Source organism: Entelurus aequoreus, linkage group LG11 (assembly GCF_033978785.1).
Source record: "Entelurus aequoreus isolate RoL-2023_Sb linkage group LG11, RoL_Eaeq_v1.1, whole genome shotgun sequence".
Lineage (NCBI taxonomy): Eukaryota > Metazoa > Chordata > Actinopteri > Syngnathiformes > Syngnathidae > Entelurus > Entelurus aequoreus.
In genome coordinates, this window is record NC_084741.1 from 74,496,379 (window position 1) to 74,522,967 (window position 26,589).

A 26,589-nucleotide genomic window follows, 5' to 3' on the forward strand; every position below is an offset into this window, starting at 1 on the left:
TCATTGATTCATTGATTGGCGTATCAACAGTCAAGTAGGTGAAGGATTCATTGATTCATTGATTGGCGTATCAACAGTCAAGTAGGTGAAGGATTCATTGATTCATTGATTGGCGTATCAACAGTCAAGTAGGTGAAGGATTCATTGATTCATTGATTGGTGTATCAACAGTCAAGTAGGTGAAGGATTCATTGATTCATTGATTGGCGTATCAACAGTCAAGTAGGTGAAGGATTCATTGATTCATTGATTGGCGTATAAACAGTCAAGTAGGTGAAGGATTCATTGATTCATTGATTGGCGTATCAACAGTCAAGTAGGTGAAGGATTCATTGATTCATTGATTGGCGTATCAACAGTCAAGTAGGTGAAGGATTCATTGATTCATTGATTGGCGTATCAACAGTCAAGTAGGTGAAGGATTCATTGATTCATTGATTGGCGTATCAACAGTCAAGTAGGTGAAGGATTCATTGATTCATTGATTGGCGTATCAACAGTCAAGTAGGTGAAGGATTCATTGGACAGACGGTGTTTTTTCTCCCGTATTTCCTCAAATAATTGTCCATCCATCCATCCATTTTCTACCGCTTGTCCCTTTCGGGGTCGCGGGGGGTGCTGGAGCCTATCTTAGCTGCATTCGGGCGGAAGGCAGGGTACACCCTGGACAAGTCACCACCTCATCACAGGGCCAACACAGATAGACAACACTCACATTCACACACTAGGGACCATTTAGTGTTGCCAATCATCCTATCCCCAGGTGCATGTCTTTGGAGGTGGGAGGGGCCTATCCCCAGGTGCATGTCTTTGGAGGTGGGAGGGGCCTATCCCCAGGTGCATGTCTTTGGAGGTGGGAGGGGCCTATCCCCAGGTGCATGTCTTTGGAGGTGGGAGGGGCCTATCCCCAGGTGCATGTCTTTGGAGGTGGGAGGGGCTATCCCCAGGTGCATGTCTTTGGAGGTGGGAGGGGCCTATCCCCAGGTGCATATCTTTGGAGGTGGGAGGGGTCTATCCCCAGGTGCATATCTTTGGAGGTGGGAGGGGCCTATCTCCAGGTGCATGTCTTTGGAGGTGGGAGGGGCCTATCCCCAGGTGCATATCTTTGGAGGTGGGAGGGGCCTATCCCCAGGTGCATGTCTTTGGAGGTGGGAGGGTCTATCCCCAGGTGCATATCTTTGGAGGTGGGAGGGGCCTATCCCCAGGTGCATGTCTTTGGAGGTGGGAGGGGCCTATCCCCAGGTGCATATCTTTGGAGGTGGGAGGGGCCTATCCCCAGGTGCATGTCTTTGGAGGTGGGAGGGGCCTATCCCCAGGTGCATATCTTTGGAGGTGGGAGGGGCCTATCCCCAGGTGCATGTCTTTGGAGGTGGGAGGGGCCTATCCCCAGGTGCATATCTTTGGAGGTGGGAGGGGCCTATCCCCAGGTGCATGTCTTTGGAGGTGGGAGGGGCCTATCCCCAGGTGCATATCTTTGGAGGTGGGAGGAAGCCGGAGTAGAACCCACGCAGTCACGGGGAGAACATGCAAACTCCACACAGAAAGATCCCGAGCCCGGGATTGAACTCAGGACCTTCGTATTGTGAGGCACATGCACTAACCCCTGTGCCACCGTGCTGCCCTCAAATAATTGTCTTTACTGGAAAAGAGCGAAAATTGAATTTAGCGAAAATAAAGTTGCTAAAGCAAGCTGATGAATTGGGAGTGTAGCGTGCGACCCACAGGCTAATGTTTGTCCCAATATACATGATAGGAATACAATTAAACAATATTCATGATAGGAATACAATTAAACAATATTCATGATAGGAATACAATTAAACAATATACATGATAGGAATACAATTAAACAATATACATGATATGAATACAATTAAACACAACTTTTTTTTTAGCCTTTTTACACAATTAAAACAATATAAGAATATAAAAATGGCCGTCAGTATGCAGGCCTCGCGGATGACACCCTTGGTCTCTAGTGTTGAGACAAGAAGTAGGTTTTAGTGATGATTATTGTGGGCGGGGTTAAAAACGTCTAACTCCTAATAGATGCCTGACATTCTCTGCAGTTGAGTACATAACAGCCCCTGCCAGATATGATATTAGTTACTAATTGTCTTGTGTTCTGTCTTGGTTTGTTTTTGAACTAAAGTGCATGATTTCCAAAGTACTTGTACAAATATATCCACCGTTGGTTAAAAAAAGTCATAATTACACATTTACATTAGACTTGGAAGTCTTTGGGAAGCTGAAGAGAAATCAAAGTAAATGTGCTAACATGAACGCTAATCAGCATGTTTTTTCAAGAGGATGAAAACATTACAGCTGTCCTCCCTTTCAAGCCTCTTTTTCTTGCCCACAACATATGAGTTCTACTGCCCTCCACTTGGGGGCAGTATGGAGTTCTACGGCCCTCCACTTGGGGGCAGTGTGGAGTTCTACGGCCCTCCACCTGGGGGCAGTATGGAGTTCTACGGCCCTCCACTTGGGGGCAGTGTGGAGTCCTACCGCCCTCCACCTGGGGGCAGTATGGAGTCCTACCGCCCTCCACCTGGGGGCAGTATGGAGTCCTACCGCCCTCCACCTGGGGGCAGTATGGAGTTCTGCCGTGACATCACTGAGGCGTCCTCCTGGGGGAGGGGGGGCGGCGAAGGGGAGGTAGGTCGTAGTGTCCGGGGATGTGGCTGTTGACGGGGAGGTCGTAGTGACTGTGGGGGTCCTCCAGGGGGGCGTGGCCCACAGAGTTCTGCCGCACTGCGAGGAGAAAGATGCATAACTTGTGTGAACTCAATGACCTTTGAACCTTACGACTCTCACTTCTGTGCAAGGAGGCGGAGTTGAAGAGAGGCGCTGGGCTGATGTCGGTGTAAGCTCGCTCTCTGGGCACGGCCGCCTTCATCTCCATGTAGCTGCTCTCTGGGAGCTCCTTGATGGTGGCGTAAGGATTCTCGCTGTTCAGAGAGCTGCTGCTCGCCATCGCCGCGTCCTTCAGTTCTGTCAGTCAAGAAAGAGGATTCTAGTCACACACTTCCTTGTAGTCGCCATCACTTCTCACCAGGAAGCACCTCGGAAACACTCCAAGTATTCATTAAATACAGTAGTGTAGTAGACCTAAGTATTCATTAAGTACCACCATCATGACAACATTAAATACAGTAGTGTAGTAGACCTAAGTATTCATTAAGTACCACCATAATGACAACATTAAATACAGTAGTGTAGTAGACCTAAGTATTCATTAAGTACCACCATCATGACAACATTAAATACAGTAGTGTAGTAGACCTAAGTATTCATTAAGTACCACCATCATGACAACATTAAATACAGTAGTGTAGTAGACCTAAGTATTCATTAAGTACCACCATCATGACAACATTGTGTGTATGTCCTATAATCATGTCTATAGTTTAGGTCAATGGTGTTGATCTTGCTGCTGACATAGAAACATGTCCTCTTCAACAAAGAAACATGTCCTCTTCAACAAAGAAACATGTCCTCTTCAACAAAGAAACATGTCCTCTTCAACAAAGAAACATGTCCTCTTCAACAAAGAAACATGTCCTCTTCAAGCAGGACATTTTATTACACATTTTGTGTTTTTGTTAGCTGAAGAATGAAGCAAATGTTTGGTGATTATATTTGACTTTATTATATTTAACTTTATTATATTTAACTCGTATTATTTTCAAGGCTTTTTCTTTTTGTCTTATTTCAAAATACCTCTTAAGTTAGGATCCTACCTTGTTTGAGTTGATATGTATGTACATGTGTACCTTGTTTGAGTTGATATGTATGTACATGTGTACCTTGTTTGAGTTGATATGTAAGTACATGTGTACCTTGTTTGAGTTGATATGTAAGTACATGTGTACCTTGTTTGAGTTGATATGTAAGTACATGTGTACCTTGTTTGAGTTGATATGTATGTACATGTGTACCTTGTTTGAGTTGATATGTATGTACATGTGTGCCTTGTTTGAGTTGATATGTATGTACATGTGTACCTTGTTTGAGTTGATATGTATGTACATGTGTACCTTGTTTGAGTTGATATGTATGTACACGTGTACCTTGTTTGAGTTGATATGTATGTACATGTGTACCTTGTTTGAGTTGATATGTATGTACATGTGTACCTTGTTTGAGTTGATATGTATGTACATGTGTACCTTGTTTGAGTTGATATGTAAGTACATGTGTACCTTGTTTGAGTTGATATGTAAGTACATGTGTACCTTGTTTGAGTTGATATGTATGTACATGTGTACCTTGTTTGAGTTGATATGTATGTACATGTGTACCTTGTTTGAGTTGATATGTATGTACATGTGTACCTTGTTTGAGTTGATATGTATGTACACGTGTACCTTGTTTGAGTTGATATGTATGTACATGTGTACCTTGTTTGAGTTGATATGTATGTACATGTGTACCTTGTTTGAGTTGATATGTATGTACATGTGTACCTTGTTTGAGTTGATATGTATGTACATGTGTACCTTGTTTGAGTTGATATGTATGTACACGTGTACCTTGTTTGAGTTGATATGTATGTACATGTGTACCTTGTTTGAGTTGATATGTATGTACATGTGTACCTTGTTTGAGTTGATATGTAAGTACATGTGTACCTTGTTTGAGTTGATATGTAAGTACATGTGTACCTTGTTTGAGTTGATATGTATGTACATGTGTACCTTGTTTGAGTTGATATGTATGTACATGTGTACCTTGTTTGAGTTGATATGTATGTACATGTGTACCTTGTGTGAGTTGATATGTAAGTACATGTGTACCTTGTTTGAGTTGATATGTAAGTACATGTGTACCTTGTTTGAGTTGATATGTAAGTACATGTGTACCTTGTTTGAGTTGATATGTAAGTACATGTGTACCTTGTTTGAGTTGATATGTAAGTACATGTGTACCTTGTTTGAGTTGATATGTAAGTACATGTGTACCTTGTTTGAGTTGATATGTATGTACATGTGTACCTTGTTTGAGTTGATATGTATGTACATGTGTACCTTGTTTGAGTTGATATGTATGTACATGTGTACCTTGTTTGAGTTGATATGTATGTACATGTGTACCTTGTTTGAGTTGATATGTATGTACATGTGTACCTTGTTTGAGTTGATATGTATGTACATGTGTACCTTGTTTGAGTTGATATGTATGTACATGTGTACCTTGTTTGAGTTGATATGTATGTACACGTGTACCTTGTTTGAGTTGATATGTATGTACATGTGTACCTTGTTTGAGTTGATATGTATGTACATGTGTACCTTGTTTGAGTTGATATGTATGTACACGTGTACCTTGTTTGAGTTGATATGTATGTACACGTGTACCTTGTTTGAGTTGATATGTATGTACATGTGTACCTTGTTTGAGTTGATATGTATGTACATGTGTACCTTGTTTGAGTTGATATGTATGTACATGTGTACCTTGTTTGAGTTGATATGTATGTACATGTGTACCTTGTTTGAGTTGATATGTATGTACATGTGTACCTTGTTTGAGTTGATATGTATGTACATGTGTACCTTGTTTGAGTTGATATGTATGTACATGTGTACCTTGTTTGAGTTGATATGTATGTACATGTGTACCTTGTTTGAGTTGATATGTATGTACATGTGTACCTTGTTTGAGTTGATATGTATGTACATGTGTACCTTGTGTGAGTGTTCATAATGAAACTAAGACCTACTAAAGATGTGTTTCATGTTGTAGCAGCGGTGCTACAAGTGAAAAAGCCAAGAGTCTAGCCCTGCCCTCGCTGAGTGGTCCGAGGTTTGGGCTCATCTGTCCCAAAAGCTAGTTTTTGGTAAGCTCTAAGCCCTAAACTATTCTTCTTCTTAATATTATTATCTAAGTTGTGTTCACAAGCTGACATGCTAGACTTTCCATCTTGCAATACCAGGCTCTGCCTGAGGAGGGCGTGGTGATGTTTATGAGAACAATTACTGTACCTTTGTGGAAATATTTGCCAAGGCTGGCACTGTAGCTGTAGCTGCGATCCATTCCAAACACTCCTGAAGAAACAAGTTTGTACTTTTGTCAAAGTGTTGAAATTCACACATCAGGAGCACATGAGTTTGATGTTCAACAAGCTTGTGGGACTAAGATGGAGGTTTGATTGATCCGCATGTTCAACAAGCTTGTAGGACTAAGATGAAGGTTTGATTGATCTGCATGTTCAACAAGCTTGTAGGACTAAGATGAAGGTTTGATTGATCCGCATGTTCAACATGCTTGTAGGACTAAGATGAAGGTTTGATTGATCCGCATGTTCAACAAGCTTGTAGGACCAAGATGAAGGTTTGATTGATCCGCATGTTCAACAAGCTTGTAGGACTAAGATGAAGGTTTGATTGATCCGCATGTTCAACAAGCTTGTAGGACTAAGATGAAGGTTTGATTGATCCGCATGTTCAACAAGCTTGTAGGACTAAGATGAAGGTTTGATTGATCCGCATGTTCAACAAGCTTGTAGGACTAAGATGAAGGTTTGATTGATCTGGTCCAGGATCTGCTGAGGCTCACCTGGTTCTTTGCGATCCTGCTGGTGTTTCCAGTCTGCAGGCAGCGTGGCGTTGAAGAGGGCGTGGCCATCTCGCTGCATGTTCTTCACGCTGCACAACAGCTGCTCGTTGGTGTTCTGCGCAAACAAAAGGTGTGACGGAGGTGGCCTGAAAGTACTGGACTATAACTCACTACTATTTTCCTACACTTTGTACACTGCGGCTAATAAAACGGTGCGGCCAACTCATGGATTTTTCTTGGCTGACGGCAATAAACCAAACAGTACAAAAACAAAAAGGAGCAAAGACACTGAAAAGGTGTGTTATTGGTTGTCCTCTGGCGCCATCTTTTTGGTTCTGCAGTCTTCTGGCCGTCTTCTACTCGCATGGATTCTTCATTCATCACTGCAAGCAACCTTTGTAACTTTTTACAATACAACTACAACGCTTTGTACTTACTAAAGCCTCGCATGTGGTTTCATGCATATTGCTACATGCTACCATACTGTCATCAAGCCAGCGTCATTAGCGAATATGCTAACACGTTTACATTCTTTTTGTATTGTTTCGCTTTCACTAATTCCTCAGTAAATTCGTCAAGACGTCAGCGTGGAGTTATTGAGTCTGTTTAGCTGATTGGAGAGCTAGCTTGCGCAGCTAGTGGGTTCTGTTTTGTTTGATCAGCCGTTTTACTGCCGTGTTACACACACTGTTTGGAAACAATTAAGGTATGTAAATAAACATTTACCACATATTTGTGTGTATATAACTTCTTTCACAACGCATATATCTGCCACTTATAGTCCCGTGCGGCTGATGGATGATAATCCTTTTTTTGCCCTGAAATTGAGTGGGTGCAGATTATATACCGATCTATAGCAATATAAATACAACGTGTGTGTGTGTGTGTGTGTGTGTGTGTGTGTGTGTGTGTGTGTGTGTGTGTGTGTGTGTGTGTGTGTGAGAACAGGGGTTCAATCAATGTTTATTTATATAGCCCTAAATCACAAGTGTCTCAAAGGGCTGTACAAGCCACAACGACATCCTCGGTACAGAGCCCACATACGGGCAAGGAAAAACTCACCCCAGTGGGACGTCGGTGAATGACTATGAGAAACCTTGGAGAGGACCGCATATGTGGGTAACCCCCCCCCTCTAGGGGAGACCGAAAGCAACGGATGTCGAGTGGGTCTGACATAACATTGTGAAAGTCCAGTCCACAGTGGATCCAACACATCAGCGGGAGTCCAGTCCACAGCGGGGCCAACAGGAAACCATCCCGAGCGGAGACGGGTCAGCAGCGCAGAGATGTCCCCAACCGATGCACAGGCTAGTGGTCCACCCGGGGTCCCGACTCTGGACAGCCAGCACTTCATCCATGGCCACCGGACCTATGCAACTCCCCCTCGCAAGGGACAGGGGAGAAGAGGAGAGAAGAAAAGAAACGGCAGATCAACTGGTCTAAAAAAGGGGGGGTCTATTTAAAGGCTAGATTATACAAATGAGTTTTAAGATGGGACTTAAATGCTTCTACTGAGGTAGCATCTCTAACTGTTACCGGGAGGGCATTCCAGAGTACTGGAGCCCGAATAGAAAACGCTCTATAGCCCGCAGACTTTTTTTTGGCTCTGGGAATCACTAATAAGCCGGAGTTCTTTGAACGCAGATTTCTTGTCGGGACATATGGTACAATACAATCGGCGAGATAGGCTGGAGCTAAACCGTGTAGTATTTTATACGTAAGTAGTAAAACCTTAAAGTCGCATCTTAGGTGCACAGGAAGCCAGTGCAAGTGAGCCAGTATAGGTATATATATGTATGTATATATATAAAGGTATATACAGTATAGGCGTAATATGATCAAACTTTCTTGTTTTTGTCAAAAGCCTTGCAGCCGCATTTTGTACCAACTGTAATCTTTTAATGCTAGACATAGGGAGGCCCGAAAATAATACGTTACAGTAATCGAGACGAGACGTAACGAACGCATGAATAATGATCTCAGCATCGCTAGTGGACAAGATGGAACGAATTTTAGCGATATTACGGAGATGAAAGAAGGCCGTTTTAGTAACACTCTTAATGTGTGACTCAAACGAGAGAGTTGGGTGGAAGATAATACCCAGATTCTTTACCGAGTCTCCTTGTTTAATTGTTTGGTTGTCAAATGTTAAGGTGGTATTATTAAATAGATGTTGGTGTCTAGCAGGACCGATAATCAGCATTTCCGTTTTCTTAGCGTTGAGTTGCAAAAAGTTAGCGGACATCCATTGTTTAATTTCATTAAGACACGCCTCCAGCTGACTACAGTCCGGCGTGTTGGTCAGCTTTAGGGGCATGTAGAGTTGAGTGTCATCCGCATAACAGTGAAAGCTAACACGTATGATGTCACCTAGCGGCAGCATGTAAATACTAAAGAGTGCAGGGCCAAGAACCGAACCCTGGGGAACTCCACATGTTACCTTAACATAGTCCGAGGTCACATTGTTATGGGAGACACACTGCATCCTGTCAGTAAGATAAGAGTTAAACCAAGACAAGGCTAAGTCTGACATACCAATACGTGTTTTGATACGCTCTAATAAAATATTATGATCGACGGTATCGAAAGCGGGTTACCTTGATGGTGCGATCATGGTTGTTGGGCAGGTGAGGCAGCGGCGGCCGGTTGTCCCTCAGCGTGTGGTAGCTGGGGTTGGAGTAGTAGTGATGGTAGCTGTGTGGAACATCTGCAACACACACACACACACACACACACACACACACACACACACACACACACACACACACACACACACACACACACACACACACACACACACACACACACACACACACACACACACACACACACACACACACACACACACACACACACACACACACACACACACACACACACACAATATATACAGGTTCAGCTCATTTTGGATACAGTATATTTGATAGAAATGTAAAGTAGAAGAATTCCCATGACATGACAATTAGAAATGGGCCTGCCACATTTGAGATCCTCAAACTATTTAGTAGTCCTGAGTCATCAACAATAAATGAAAAATGAAGAGGATGATTTGAACGGCATCATTAAATTGCCACGTCACTGCGTGTTTCATTTTTTCATCTCTCACTTTCAAACAGGGCGCAAGAGGGTTCACTCTGTGCATCGCTCTCAGCACCCGACCTTGTCTATTCAATAGCATAAATAAATGAACAGAGTGAACCATCTTGTCGGTCATCCACAATCTTTGTCTCTTACACACAGGAGACAGGCCATGGCTTGGTGTCACTACAGGAAGACCTGAGCAGTCCACAACCAGCATGCATCACTTCTGGGATACTTCTATTACTATTTTGTACAAAGACCTGAGCAGTCCACAACCAGCATGCATCACTTCTGGGATACTTCTATTACTATTTTGTACAAAGACCTGAACAGTCCACAACCAGCATGCATCACTTCTGGGATACTTCTATTACTATTTTGTACAAAGACCTGAACAGTCCACAACCAGCATGCATCACTTCTGGGATACTTTTATTACTATTTTGTACAAAGACCTGAACAGTCCACAACCAGCATGCATCACTTCTGGGATACTTCTATTACTATTTTGTACAAAGACCTGAACAGTCCACAACCAGCATGCATCACTTCTGGGATACTTCTATTACTATTTTGTACAAAGACCTGAGCAGTCCACAACCAGCATGCATCACTTCTGGGATACTTCTATTACTATTTTGTACAAAGACCTGAACAGTCCACAACCAGCATGCATCACTTCTGGGATACTTCTATTACTATTTTGTACAAAGACCTGAACAGTCCACAACCAGCATGCATCACTTCTGGGATACTTCTATTACTATTTTGTACAAAGACCTGAACAGTCCACAACCAGCATGCATCACTTCTGGGATACTTTTATTACTATTTTGTACAAAGACCTGAACAGTCCACAACCAGCATGCATCACTTCTGGGATACTTCTATTACTATTTTGTACAAAGACCTGAACAGTCCACAACCAGCATGCATCACTTCTGGGATACTTCTATTACTATTTTGTACAAAGACCTGAACAGTCCACAACCAGCATGCATCACTTCTGGGATACTTCTATTACTATTTTGTACAAAGACCTGAACAGTCCACAACCAGCATGCATCACTTCTGGGATACTTCTATTACTATTTTGTACAAAGACCTGAGCAGTCCACAACCAGCATGCATCACTTCTGGGATACTTCTATTACTATTTTGTACAAAGACCTGAACAGTCCACAACCAGCATGCATCACTTCTGGGATACTTCTATTACTATTTTGTACAAAGACCTGAGCAGTCCACAACCAGCATGCATCACTTCTGGGATAGTTCTATTACTATTTTGTACAAAGACCTGAGCAGTCCACAACCAGCATGCATCACTTCTGGGATACTTCTATTACTATTTTGTACAAAGACCTGAACAGTCCACAACCAGCATGCATCACTTCTGGGATACTTTTATTACTATTTTGTACAAAGACCTGAACAGTCCACAACCAGCATGCATCACTTCTGGGATACTTCTATTACTATTTTGTACAAAGACCTGAACAGTCCACAACCAGCATGCATCACTTCTGGGATACTTTTATTACTATTTTGTACAAAGACCTGAACAGTCCACAACCAGCATGCATCACTTCTGGGATACTTTTATTACTATTTTGTACAAAGACCTGAACAGTCCACAACCAGCATGCATCACTTCTGGGATACTTCTATTACTATTTTGTACAAAGACCTGAACAGTCCACAACCAGCATGCATCACTTCTGGGATACTTTTATTACTATTTTGTACAAAGACCTGAGCAGTCCACAACCAGCATGCATCACTTCTGGGATACTTCTATTACTATTTTGTACAAAGACCTGAACAGTCCACAACCAGCATGCATCACTTCTGGGATACTTCTATTACTATTTTGTACAAAGACCTGAACAGTCCACAACCAGCATGCATCACTTCTGGGATACTTCTATTACTATTTTGTACAAAGACCTGAACAGTCCACAACCAGCATGCATCACTTCTGGGATACTTTTATTACTATTTTGTACAAAGACCTGAACAGTCCACAACCAGCATGCATCACTTCTGGGATACTTCTATTACTATTTTGTACAAAGACCTGAACAGTCCACAACCAGCATGCATCACTTCTGGGATACTTCTATTACTATTTTGTACAAAGACCTGAACAGTCCACAACCAGCATGCATCACTTCTGGGATACTTCTATTACTATTTTGTACAAAGACCTGAGCAGTCCACAACCAGCATGCATCACTTCTGGGATACTTCTATTACTATTTTGTACAAAGACCTGAACAGTCCACAACCAGCATGCATCACTTCTGGGATACTTCTATTACTATTTTGTACAAAGACCTGAACAGTCCACAACCAGCATGCATCACTTCTGGGATACTTCTATTACTATTTTGTACAAAGACCTGAACAGTCCACAACCAGCATGCATCACTTCTGGGATACTTTTATTACTATTTTGTACAAAGACCTGAACAGTCCACAACCAGCATGCATCACTTCTGGGATACTTCTATTACTATTTTGTACAAAGACCTGAACAGTCCACAACCAGCATGCATCACTTCTGGGATACTTCTATTACTATTTTGTACAAAGACCTGAACAGTCCACAACCAGCATGCATCACTTCTGGGATACTTCTATTACTATTTTGTACAAAGACCTGAACAGTCCACAACCAGCATGCATCACTTCTGGGATACTTCTATTACTATTTTGTACAAAGACCTGAACAGTCCACAACCAGCATGCATCACTTCTGGGATACTTCTATTACTATTTTGTACAAAGACCTGAGCAGTCCACAACCAGCATGCATCACTTCTGGGATACTTCTATTACTATTTTGTACAAAGACCTGAACAGTCCACAACCAGCATGCATCACTTCTGGGATACTTCTATTACTATTTTGTACAAAGACCTGAGCAGTCCACAACCAGCATGCATCACTTCTGGGATAGTTCTATTACTATTTTGTACAAAGACCTGAGCAGTCCACAACCAGCATGCATCACTTCTGGGATACTTCTATTACTATTTTGTACAAAGACCTGAACAGTCCACAACCAGCATGCATCACTTCTGGGATACTTTTATTACTATTTTGTACAAAGACCTGAACAGTCCACAACCAGCATGCATCACTTCTGGGATACTTCTATTACTATTTTGTACAAAGACCTGAACAGTCCACAACCAGCATGCATCACTTCTGGGATACTTTTATTACTATTTTGTACAAAGACCTGAACAGTCCACAACCAGCATGCATCACTTCTGGGATACTTTTATTACTATTTTGTACAAAGACCTGAACAGTCCACAACCAGCATGCATCACTTCTGGGATACTTCTATTACTATTTTGTACAAAGACCTGAACAGTCCACAACCAGCATGCATCACTTCTGGGATACTTTTATTACTATTTTGTACAAAGACCTGAACAGTCCACAACCAGCATGCATCACTTCTGGGATACTTCTATTACTATTTTGTACAAAGACCTGAACAGTCCACAACCAGCATGCATCACTTCTGGGATACTTCTATTACTATTTTGTACAAAGACCTGAGCAGTCCACAACCAGCATGCATCACTTCTGGGATACTTCTATTACTATTTTGTACAAAGACCTGAACAGTCCACAACCAGCATGCATCACTTCTGGGATACTTCTATTACTATTTTGTACAAAGACCTGAGCAGTCCACAACCAGCATGCATCACTTCTGGGATAGTTCTATTACTATTTTGTACAAAGACCTGAGCAGTCCACAACCAGCATGCATCACTTCTGGGATACTTCTATTACTATTTTGTACAAAGACCTGAACAGTCCACAACCAGCATGCATCACTTCTGGGATACTTTTATTACTATTTTGTACAAAGACCTGAACAGTCCACAACCAGCATGCATCACTTCTGGGATACTTCTATTACTATTTTGTACAAAGACCTGAACAGTCCACAACCAGCATGCATCACTTCTGGGATACTTCTATTACTATTTTGTACAAAGACCTGAGCAGTCCACAACCAGCATGCATCACTTCTGGGATAGTTCTATTACTATTTTGTACAAAGACCTGAGCAGTCCACAACCAGCATGCATCACTTCTGGGATACTTCTATTACTATTTTGTACAAAGACCTGAACAGTCCACAACCAGCATGCATCACTTCTGGGATACTTTTATTACTATTTTGTACAAAGACCTGAACAGTCCACAACCAGCATGCATCACTTCTGGGATACTTCTATTACTATTTTGTACAAAGACCTGAACAGTCCACAACCAGCATGCATCACTTCTGGGATACTTTTATTACTATTTTGTACAAAGACCTGAACAGTCCACAACCAGCATGCATCACTTCTGGGATACTTTTATTACTATTTTGTACAAAGACCTGAACAGTCCACAACCAGCATGCATCACTTCTGGGATACTTCTATTACTATTTTGTACAAAGACCTGAACAGTCCACAACCAGCATGCATCACTTCTGGGATACTTCTATTACTATTTTGTACAAAGACCTGAACAGTCCACAACCAGCATGCATCACTTCTGGGATACTTTTATTACTATTTTGTACAAAGACCTGAACAGTCCACAACCAGCATGCATCACTTCTGGGATACTTTTATTACTATTTTGTACAAAGACCTGAACAGTCCACAACCAGCATGCATCACTTCTGGGATACTTCTATTACTATTTTGTACAAAGACCTGAACAGTCCACAACCAGCATGCATCACTTCTGGGATACTTCTATTACTATTTTGTACAAAGACCTGAACAGTCCACAACCAGCATGCATCACTTCTGGGATACTTTTATTACTATTTTGTACAAAGACCTGAACAGTCCACAACCAGCATGCATCACTTCTGGGATACTTCTATTACTATTTTGTACAAAGACCTGAACAGTCCACAACCAGCATGCATCACTTCTGGGATACTTCTATTACTATTTTGTACAAAGACCTGAGCAGTCCACAACCAGCATGCATCACTTCTGGGATACTTCTATTACTATTTTGTACAAAGACCTGAACAGTCCACAACCAGCATGCATCACTTCTGGGATACTTCTATTACTATTTTGTACAAAGACCTGAGCAGTCCACAACCAGCATGCATCACTTCTGGGATACTTCTATTACTATTTTGTACAAAGACCTGAACAGTCCACAACCAGCATGCATCACTTCTGGGATACTTCTATTACTATTTTGTACAAAGACCTGAACAGTCCACAACCAGCATGCATCACTTCTGGGATACTTTTATTACTATTTTGTACAAAGACCTGAACAGTCCACAACCAGCATGCATCACTTCTGGGATACTTCTATTACTATTTTGTACAAAGACCTGAACAGTCCACAACCAGCATGCATCACTTCTGGGATACTTCTATTACTATTTTGTACAAAGACCTGAACAGTCCACAACCAGCATGCATCACTTCTGGGATACTTCTATTACTATTTTGTACAAAGACCTGAACAGTCCACAACCAGCATGCATCACTTCTGGGATACTTCTATTACTATTTTGTACAAAAGCAGCAGCTTGCCTAGTAGTAAAAGAGTATACAAATGAGCAAGTGGTATATTCACTTTTCTGCCATTGCAAGGGATGACACACGAGGGCGCCACTGAGTCCCATCGAGTCATTTCTTTTGTACATGTTTTTTTTTGAAGGAACTTCAATCTTTATCTGCAGCCTAACAAAAAGTAGCCTTTTCAATTGTGAGTATTGGGAATTGTTGTATTCCATGTAAATAAAGAAGTCAAAATATGGATTTCTTTGCCCTTCAAGATGTTCAGTATTTATTGAAGTTACATTTTTGCCAACAGTCCAATGTGTTTACTTATGTAGGACAATTAAAATGACATATGGTGAAAAATACCAATGAGAAATGAAAGGTTCTTATGATATATTACAATATGATGTATTTGTAGGAAATATTGTCCAGCAAAATGGATGATCTACTATCATCTTCTACATGCTAATGAAGGGAAAGACTGCTTGTATCAATAGACAGTTGCTATAGTGAAACATGCTAAAGCTAGCATGATAGTTACATATTGTTCTTGTAATCTATGAATATTCAATCAAGTGTCCATGAATATTGTTATTTATATTTGTGCTGCACAAAAATGTAGAGGCGTTAAAGGCCAACTGAAAGCCACTACTAGCGACCACGCAGTCTGATAGTTTATATATCAATGATGACTTCTTAACATTGCAACACATGCCAATACGGCCGGGTTAGATTAGTAAAGTGACATTTTAAATTTCCCACGAAATATCCTGCTGAAAACGTCTCGGTATGATGACGTCACGGATTGTAGCGGACATTTTGGGACAGCATTGTGGCCAGCTATTAAGTCGTCTGTTTTCATGGCAAAATTCCACAATATTGTGGACATCTGTGTTGGTGAATCTTTTGCAATTTGTTCAATGAACAATGGAGACAGCAAAGAAGAAAGTTGTAGGTGGGAAGCGGTGTATTAGCGGCCGGCTGCAGCAACACAAACACGTAGCCGGTGTTTCATTGTTTACATTCCCGAAATATGACAGTCAAGCTTTACCGTTGGCCTGTGGAGAACTGGGACAACAGAGACTCTTACCAGGAGGACTTTGAGTTGGATACGCGCTACCGTGAGTACGCAGCTGCGGCTTCCAAACATTTGATCGCTTGCCCGTACGTGCGTGCCGCTATGTGCATGTCACGTACGTAACTTTGGGGAAATATATGTGCTGTATGAACTTTACGGAGGTGAACGGTACTTTGGGCTGTGGGATTGAGTGTGTTGTGCGGGTGTTGGAGTTGTATTGGTGGGTTATATGGACGGGAGGGGGGAGGTGTTTGTTATGTGGCATATTAAATATAAACCTGGTTGTGTTGTGGCTAATAGAGTATATATATGTCTTGTGTTTATTTACTGTTGTAGTCATTCCCAGCTGAATATCAGGTCCCACCCGCCTCTCACAGCATCTTCCCTATCTGAATCGCTTCCACTGCCCTCTAGTCCTTCACTCTCACTTTCCTCATCCACGAATCTTTCATCGTCGCTCAAATTAATGGGGTAATCGTCGCTTTCTCGGTCCGAATCGCTCTCGCTGCTGGTGGCCATGATTGTAAACAATGTGCAGATGTGAGGAGCTCCACAAGCTGTGACGTCACGCTACTTCCACTACAGATGTGAGGAGCTCCACAACCTGTGACGTCACGCTACTTCCGCTACAGGCAAGGCTTTTTTTTAATCAGCGAGCAAAAGTTGCGAACTTTATCGTGGATGTTCTCTACTAAATCCTTTCAGCAAAAATATGTCAATATCGCCAAATGATGAAGTATGACACATAGAATGGATCTGCTATCCCCGTTTAAATAAAAACATCTCATTTCAGTAGGCCTTTAATGAATGGACTTTTCTGTTATGACGTGCATGAATGTATTGTGACTTGGATTGTTTTTAGTATTTCTATTCATTTATATTGAGAAAGTCTTTTCCATCAGTTGTCCTTGTTGGACCTTCCATGAAGAACAGTCAAAAGACCACAAGAAGTTTCTGTAAGTAGCTCAAATAATCTTGTGTATTCTTCAAAACCCAAGCAGTGTATGTTATTGTTGTTTTAAAAAATGTTGTTGGTGTATTTTTTATTAAATACTTGAAAATATATACATATAAATGAAATAACATGTATTTAAAATATTAGTTGTATTATTATTAAAAGGCATTATTAATGGTAACGTCTTAAACATGATTTGTTTCTACATGGAAAAGACTTCCTTGTGGTCTCCACAACATTTGACGGAGCTTCTTTGCAAAGATGATGTTCGCTGTTTTATTTACATGCCTCCACTTCGACAGCATCTTCTCCCTGTCATCTTTGTTGTAGTTTTAGCCCTTTCATAGCGAGTCTCCAACAATACGCTACTTTCTTTTAGACATGGCAAGAAGTCATTGGCTTTATTTAGCAGCTTTTGTTGATCTTTTCTTTCCTAAAGAATGGAAAATGTGGACTTTTTCAAAGACCGAGGAGTTCAAGCGGACATGGTGGCCGAGTACCTGGAACGGCGTATTCTGAGTTGACGGTGCGGCTGGCAGAGAAGGAGACGGTGGGCGTGTTGTTCTGCTTGACCTTCTGCTGGCGCCGGTAGAGCAGCAGCAGAACCAGCAGCAGAACCACCAGGATGACCAGCGCCACCACGCCGCTGATGGCCGCCCACGACTCCCTCTCGCCGGGAGGGAGAGGAACCATAACGCTGCCTGGCTCTGGAGGGTCTGTGCAAGCGTTTGAAACAATGTGAGTGTGTGTGTGTGTGTGTGTGTGTGTGTGTGTGTGTGTGTGTGTGTGTGTGTGTGTGTGTTTACCTTGTTGACAGTCCCCCGTGACCTGGTGGCACAGGAAGTTGGCGGCACAGGAGCAGGTCTGAGAACAGAAGGTGCCAAAGCGCCCTGGACTGCAAGCTGTAGGGACAGTGAGAGAAGGTGTTGTTGCTCTTTTGGGGGCAATGAAAGTAGGAGAAGTTCCAAGCCGCCGCTCACGTATGGAGCAGTCGGGGGCCGTCCAGCCAGGCAGACACTGGCACTGCCCGTCTGTGTGGTGGCACGTGGTGGCGTTGTTGGCGCAGCGCGGGCACACCTGGGAACACTGCTTGCCGTAGTAGCCAGGTGGACAAACTGCACACACAAGTAAGTGTTCACTTAGCAGCTCATTGGTGGACAAAGTGCACACACAAGTAAGTGTTCACTTAGCAGCTCATTAGTGGACAAAGTGCACACACAAGTAAGTGTTCACTTAGCTGGCCTTAGTAGCCAGGTGGACAAACTGCACACACAAGTAAGTGTTCACTTAGCAGCTCATTAGTGGACAAAGTGCACACACAAGTAAGTGTTCACTTAGCAGCTCATTAGTGGACAAAGTGCACACACAAGTAAGTGTTCACTTAGCAGCTCATTAGTGGACAAAGTGCACACACAAGTAAGTGTTCACTTAGCAGCTCATTAGTGGACAAAGTGCACACACAAGTAAGTGTTCACTTAGCAGCTCATTAGTGGACAAAGTGCACACACAAGTAAGTGTTCACTTAGCAGCTCATTAGTGGACAAAGTGCACACACAAGTAAGTGTTCACTTAGCTTGCCGTAGTAGCCAGGTGGACAAAGTGCACACACAAGTAAGTGTTCACTTAGCAGCTCATTAGTGGACAAAGTGCACACACAAGTAAGTGTTCACTTAGCAGCTCATTAGTGGACAAAGTGCACACACAAGTAAGTGTTCACTTAGCAGCTCATTAGTGGACAAAGTGCACACACAAGTAAGTGTTCACTTAGCAGCTCATTAGTGGACAAAGTGCACACACAAGTAAGTGTTCACTTAGCAGCTCATTAGTGGACAAAGTGCACACACAAGTAAGTGTTCACTTAGCTTGCCGTAGTAGCCAGGTGGACAAAGTGCACACACAAGTAAGTGTTCACTTAGCAGCTCATTAGTGGACAAAGTGCACACACAAGTAAGTGTTCACTTAGCAGCTCATTAGTGGACAAAGTGCACACACAAGTAAGTGTTCACTTAGCAGCTCATTAGTGGACAAAGTGCACACACAAGTAAGTGTTCACTTAGCAGCTCATTAGTGGACAAAGTGCACACACAAGTAAGTGTTCACTTAGCAGCTCATTAGTGGACAAAGTGCACACACAAGTAAGTGTTCACTTAGCAGCTCATTAGTGGACAAAGTGCACACACAAGTAAGTGTTCACTTAGCAGCTCATTAGTGGACAAAGTGCACACACAAGTAAGTGTTCACTTAGCAGCTCATTAGTGGACAAAGTGCACACACAAGTAAGTGTTCACTTAGCAGCTCATTGGTGGACAAAGTGCACACACAAGTAAGTGTTCACTTAGCAGCTCATTAGTGGACAAAGTGCACACACAAGTAAGTGTTCACTTAGCAGCTCATTGGTGGACAAAGTGCACACACAAGTAAGTGTTCACTTAGCAGCTCATTGGTGGACAAAGTGCACACACAAGTAAGTGTTCACTTAGCAGCTCATTAGTGGACAAAGTGCACACACAAGTAAGTGTTCACTTAGCAGCTCATTGGTGGACAAAGTGCACACACAAGTAAGTGTTCACTTAGCAGCTCATTAGTGGACAAAGTGCACACACAAGTAAGTGTTCACTTAGCAGCTCATTGGTGGACAAAGTGCACACACAAGTAAGTGTTCACTTAGCAGCTCATTGGTGGACAAAGTGCACACACAAGTAAGTGTTCACTTAGCAGCTCATTAGTGGACAAAGTGCACACACAAGTAAGTGTTCACTTAGCAGCTCATTAGTGGACAAAGTGCACACACAAGTAAGTGTTCACTTAGCAGCTCATTGGTGGACAAAGTGCACACACAAGTAAGTGTTCACTTAGCAGCTCATTAGTGGACAAAGTGCACACACAAGTAAGTGTTCACTTAGCAGCTCATTAGTGGACAAAGTGCACACACAAGTAAGTGTTCACTTAGCAGCTCATTAGTGGACAAAGTGCACACACAAGTAAGTGTTCACTTAGCAGCTCATTAGTGGACAAAGTGCACACACAAGTAAGTGTTCACTTAGCAGCTCATTAGTGGACAAAGTGCACACACAAGTAAGTGTTCACTTAGCAGCTCATTAGTGGACAAAGTGCACACACAAGTAAGTGTTCACTTAGCAGCTCATTAGTGGACAAAGTGCACACACAAGTAAGTGTTCACTTAGCAGCTCATTGGTGGACAAAGTGCACACACAAGTAAGTGTTCACTTAGCAGCTCATTAGTGGACAAAGTGCACACACAAGTAAGTGTTCACTTAGCAGCTCATTGGTGGACAAAGTGCACACACAAGTAAGTGTTCACTTAGCAGCTCATTGGTGGACAAAGTGCACACACAAGTAAGTGTTCACTTAGCAGCTCATTAGTGGACAAAGTGCACACACAAGTAAGTGTTCACTTAGCAGCTCATTGGTGGACAAAGTGCACACACAAGTAAGTGTTCACTTAGCAGCTCATTAGTGGACAAAGTGCACACACAAGTAAGTGTTCACTTAGCAGCTCATTGGTGGACAAAGTGCACACACAAGTAAGTGTTCACTTAGCAGCTCATTGGTGGACAAAGTGCACACACAAGTAAGTGTTCACTTAGCAGCTCATTAGTGGACAAAGTGCACACACAAGTAAGTGTTCACTTAGCAGCTCATTAGTGGACAAAGTGCACACACAAGTAAGTGTTCACTTAGCAGCTCATTGGTGGACAAAGTGCACACACAAGTAAGTGTTCACTTAGCAGCTCATTAGTGGACAAAGTGCACACACAAGTAAGTGTTCACTTAGCAGCTCATTAGTGGACAAAGTGCACACACAAGTAAGTGTTCACTTAGCAGCTCATTAGTGGACAAAGTGCACACACAAGTAAGTGTTCACTTAGCAGCTCATTGCAAAAAGAAGATTCATCAAAAAGGAAGTGGAATACAATAAAAGTTATTTTCTTGATAAATAATCAATCATGTTATGAGTTATTCAAGCCTTCAAGGACTATATTGCATGTTTTGTGTTTGCCATAAAAAAAAAACAAGTTTATTTAGAAACTTTAGTGTTTGAAATAAAACAAAAATGTATTGTTAGCACTTTTATGAGTGGATCCCAAATATGTTCTTCTGCAACTGTCATTGCTGGGAAAAGGATGATGAACGTTATTGAGCCCTTTAATGCGCCAATGACTTCACATCCAATATTGCACTTGATGTGGTCTGTCCTGGTCCCGACCACCAGGGGCGCTACTGAGCTGTGCTCTCGCTCCACTTTCAATGGGCTTCCTATTTCCTGCACTATTATTTGGCCGCCACGTCATCATGACGGAGCTGGGACAAATGCAAAGCTACAAATTAAAAATGAATTCCTTACAATGAACATCAATTCTGGATTATTTATCACGTCTGACTTGAAATATGTCCAACTTTAATGTTGTCATTCATGCGTGTTAAAGAAGACGGGAGCCTTCAAAGTCTCCAAAACAACTTCATCAACATTCTATACACACACTGAATATGTTTAATACTTACCCTATTTTCATCATTTTAATCATGTCTGATTTCTTCTGTACATTGATTTCTGTTTCCATAGCAACACATGTGTGTTCCTACTTCTGGAATCAAACACCAGAGTGTGTTCCAATCATGGCAGACTTGGCAACAGACCATGAAAACCAAACCAGTATTTTTAGACAAACACGGATTTACAAGCTTCTACTTTTTGAAGCTGAGTATACTGCTGCTTCTAGACGCCAGCGCCAAGGAAGAGTGAGACGTTGGAGCGGACGGAAGCCGGGAGAGGGGGATGGAAGCCATTTTGGTGCTATAAATATGGAACTTGGAGACAAGCTATTTCCACATAAATGGAGGTTCAAATGTGTCAAAACATGCAATCCCTACTACGTTGTTATTTGTCCGACAAATACCGTATTTCCTTGAATAGCCGCAGGGGCGCTAATTAATTTAAAACCTCTTCTCACTCCTGCGGTTACCAAAACCATGCGGAATGAGCAAGCATGCGCTAATTATTTTAGAACCTCTTCTCATACCTTATCATGAAAAGCACATTTAATAAAAAAAACGTTATTATGATCTTACCTTTACTTGTAAATGGGTCCATGTGCAGCTGCTTCTGATCAAAGGCAGTCTTTATTACCTTTCTTCAATTTTAAAAGTCTCTGGAGATATTCCTTTAATTATTACCTCCTGCTTCGATTGAAAGTCCAGTTTAGAAAACTGTTTTATTTGAGATATGTAATCCTCCATGGTAAAAGTGCAAGCAAACAATTGCTGCTCACTCTTGCTGCTTGTTGTCTTCTTCTGCAGTACCTGTCTCCTGCAGTACTGGTAGTCGCAAGAAGGATCACTAGCGCCCTCTACCACCAGGAGGCGGGAGTCATTTAATGACTCATATTTGACTCGGCGGAAGTGCCAAGCATGCGCTAATTATTTTGCGAAACGAGTTTGACCCGGCTGTAATTCTAGGCCGGCAAATACTATATTCCCGGCGCCAATTCAAGGAAATACGGTACACCACATTCAAATCAACTAATCCCCAAAGTGGTGTTGGCTTGAGATTTCTCACACGGATCAAAACAGCCACTTTTGATGAATGATGATAAAGTTGTGGAATAATCCCACCTTGATGGCAGTCGTGGCCCGTGTACCCGGCAAGGCAGTCGCACTCTCCGCTCACATGGTGGCAGCGGTAGGACCCACCGCAGGACGGGCAGGACGAGCTGCACTGCTGGCCGTACGTGCCGGCTCTGCACTCTGGAGGCAGAGAGGACAGTCCTCAGACATACTGTATACCCACTCGCTAGGACCGAGCACAGGACAGAAATATAGCCACTCAGGGTGTGGTTAGGACTCACTGTTCTGACAGCTGACCCCCCAGTAGCCTGGACCGCACACGCACGCTCCTGTTTCCCGCACACACCTGTCGCTGTTGGGACAGTGCTTGGAACAGGTGTGGTTGCAGTGGCGCCCCCACAGGCCCTCTGAGCATGGCTGACTGCAGCGCAGGCCTGGCCATGGAAACAAACTTGATTCTCTGCAGAGAAGGCAGACTCCACCTAACTCACCCCACCAGCCTGGCAGGCACTGGCACTTCCCCGTGGTCGCTTGGCAAGCGTCGGCGTGGACACAGTCGCACCTCTTCAGGCAGCCGGGCCCAAACCAACCCACCTGCACGCGTGGAACAAAGACATTTTCACCAAGAAGTGGATTCAAGCTTCAAAGTACCAGCTGCTACATTTGCTGCCATCCTGTGGACAATGTGAGTAAATCAGTACTTAGGGTACTTATATGACACAATCCAAACAACCTTCCCTAGTCATGGTGCAAAAAACAATGCAACTAACATAAAGGTCAACAAACTGCTCACTAAACATTGTGGATGTTATCAACAACATCCAAACACATTTTAAATGACACCCCTTTTTAATCCATTAGAGTGCATGATGGGAAAATGTAAAACACTTTCTCTACACTTGTCTATGTTTGGGGCAGTTTAGCTGCTTGATATTGTTAGAATCAGGGCCGGCCCGTGGCATAGGCCGTATAGGCAAATGCTAAGGGCGCCGTCCATCAGGGGGCGCCACGCCAGTGCCACAAATGTTGGAGGGAAAAAAAAAAAAAGAAAAAAAAGTTGGTACTATTATTTCTAAATACAAAAAATAATCCCACGTTAATTAAAATGCAAAGTAAAGCCTATTTAATAGAAATATTATTCGTTACAACATTACGCCCCCCCCCCCCCCCCCCCCCCCCTCCCTAGCACGGTGCACCCCCTCCCTTCCTGTATCATTCATGACTCTTTTTGGACTCACCACATCAAAAAAATCAACACAAGATGTCAAAACGGCCAAAACTGTCAGGTGCCCAGGGAAGAAAAAATAAAAAAGAAGAGGAGGAGAAACGAGAAAAAGACAAGAGGTAGCAGGTAGGTAACGTTAGCCTACATTAAATTATTTGTCTGTTACAGAGTGTGATAGTAACCTGGCTTTTTAGCATTAAGCTAATGCTACGTGATTCGGCAATTGCTAATCAATAAATAGCTAGTTCTGTTTTAATGTCGGGTTAATATTGTGGAGGGGGCTAAATTGTTATGGAAAATAATAATGTAACGTTAGGTAATTACAGTACTCCCACCTTACATTCCTCAGGGACATTAGTATTAGATCTTTTAAGCAGGTGTTTTTTGTTTACATTGTTATTGCCTTCTGGTTCAATCAATCAATCAATGTTTATTTATATAGCCCTAAATCACAAGTGTCTCAAAGGGCTGTACAAGCCACAACGACATCCTCGGTACAGAGCCCACATACGGGCAAGGAAAAACTCACCCCAGTGGGACGTCGGTGAATGACTATGAGAAACCTTGGAGAGGACCGCATATGTGGGTAACCCCCCCCCCCCCTCTAGGGGAAAATATTAGTTAGCTAATGTTTGCCCTGCAGGTAATAGTCACTTTTCCACCCCTTTATATATTAGGTATAGTTGTAAGCCTAGTTGTTAAAGTGCACATCATTAATGTTAATTAAGCAATATCACATGAGAGGGAATGCTGTTTTTTCATTTGAGCACTGCTGTGATTCGGTTAAAGATAATCATAACAACATTCTCATATAATATGTTAATTTGCTTTCTTTAAGTAAAAAAAAAGGTCAAAGACAAAGCTATTCGGTTTCTTGTGAGTATATACACTTCACTGCCGATGTGGGGGGGCGCCACCTAAAATCTTGCCTAGGGCGCCAGATTGGTTAGGGCCAGGCCTGGTTAGAATAATTAGGTATAACCCTATATCACACAACTCTTATGCTTAAAGGCCGTTGCTATAGTTAGTATCAATTGTGCTGAAGTTGTACTTTTCTATCTGTGCAAAGAGACAGCCGGCAATCCAAAAGATTGCGAGTCGTCTGGTATCAGTGTTGTGTCCAGACTCGGCCTGTGGACTGCCAAGGCCGAACATCGAGTACCGTGACGCAGACACAGGACGATATCACGAGTGTCAGCACATTTGCATTTCATTAACAGACATATATTGTGTCCAACTGGCAGGCTTTGTACTACAGCAAGTTTTAATTGTGATGAGAGCGGACTTTTTGGAAAAATATGATGAATAATATAATAATAATACCTGGGATTTATATAGCGCTTTTCTAAGTACCCAAAGTCGCTTTACATGTAGAAGCATACGTATTTCACAGGGAGGAAAATACACTACTTCTCCTTCAGCAACACCCCCCCCCCCCCAAGCCTCGCCCCCCTTTCTGTCAGCTCCTTGTCGATGTTTATGTTAGTGGACTTTCCTTATTTGATGTTTATTATTGTAGCAATATGGTTGTTAAAGTCAAGGATTTTTTGTGATTTCTGATCCTTTTTGAGGGCACCACAGTGACTTGTGTGTGTGCGCGTGTTGTCAGTTTAGCTTGTTAATGAACAGAAAGTTGATCCATCAGCCCTTGTTATGATTGTTTGATACACGGTACTTTATGTTGGGTTCAAGTGTACAGACCTTCACTAAAATATCCAGGTTGGAACCAATTATTGGTGTTTACATTGTTTTCTCACAAAGAAATTTGCTTCAGTCCACAAACTTCCAAACCCTGTTGAAGAAGCTAACCCAAGTTGGTAAATGGAGCTTCCACTAATAAGTTGCCAACTCACCGGGCACGACTGCTCGCAGTGCGCCCCCTGCCAGCCGGCTGTGCAGGTGCACCATCCATCCGTCGGCCTGCATTTGGCCCCGTTGGCACACTGACAGGTGGCGTTGCAGCCGGGGCCCCATGTGCCCTCCGAGCAGGGGAGAGAGCAGTCTGGTCCTCGCCAGCCTGGACACAATTGATGGTGAGCGCCGTACAACTAGCTGGAGTCCACAACAAGCTGGAGTCCACAACTAGCTGGAGTCCACAACTAGCTGGAGTCCACAACTAGCTGGAGTCCACAACAAGCTGGAGTCCACAACAAGCTGGAGTCCACAACAAGCTGGAGTCCACAACTGGCGTGTTCACCTTCTTTGCAGAAACACGCCCCATCAATGGGTGAGCAGTCCACAAAGTTCTTACAGGAACATTCCAGAGAACAGTTTTTGCCGAAGGTGCCACTTTTACAAGAAGTCTGGCAGTGAACATCCTGTAAACATCACAAACATTCAATTAGAAACTGCACAGGAGCTTGTCAATCATATTCTCTTGTCCTTGCAGCTTGTCCTCATCTACATACACTATCTACATACATGTACACTATCTACATACATGTACACTATCTACATACATGTACACTATCTACATACATGTACACTATCTACATACATGTACACTATCTACATACATGTACACTATCTACAT

The 26,589-nt window shown here is 42.6% G+C and overlaps 2 protein-coding genes across 4 annotated transcripts in view; both read right to left on the minus strand.

The window, feature by feature from the left end:
- The window catches only part of LOC133660465 (platelet endothelial aggregation receptor 1-like), a 618,594-nt gene that overhangs the window by 486,710 nt on the left and 105,295 nt on the right, over positions 1–26,589 (minus strand). The window lies entirely within an intron of this gene.
- Positions 1,040–26,371, minus strand: LOC133660467 (platelet endothelial aggregation receptor 1-like). 2 transcript variants are annotated; one of them, XM_062063986.1, is made up of 10 exons: positions 26,254–26,371; positions 25,910–26,073; positions 23,323–23,425; positions 23,113–23,265; positions 22,880–23,011; positions 18,226–18,360; positions 18,052–18,147; positions 17,746–17,961; positions 9,159–9,268; positions 6,557–6,676 (listed from the first exon to the last, which is right to left on the minus strand). In XM_062063986.1, the coding sequence occupies exons 2-9, from the start codon at positions 26,028–26,030 to the stop codon at positions 9,172–9,174; spliced, it is 1,053 nt and encodes a 350-aa protein (XP_061919970.1). In that variant the 5' UTR covers positions 26,031–26,073; positions 26,254–26,371; the 3' UTR covers positions 6,557–6,676; positions 9,159–9,171. The 2 variants fall into 2 exon arrangements, with proteins under 2 accessions (XP_061919969.1, XP_061919970.1); XM_062063985.1 differs by lacking the exons at positions 22,880–23,011; positions 23,113–23,265; positions 23,323–23,425; positions 25,910–26,073; positions 26,254–26,371 and adding exons at positions 1,040–2,754; positions 2,818–2,994; positions 5,988–6,050; positions 22,337–22,440 and having other exon boundaries at positions 6,562–6,676.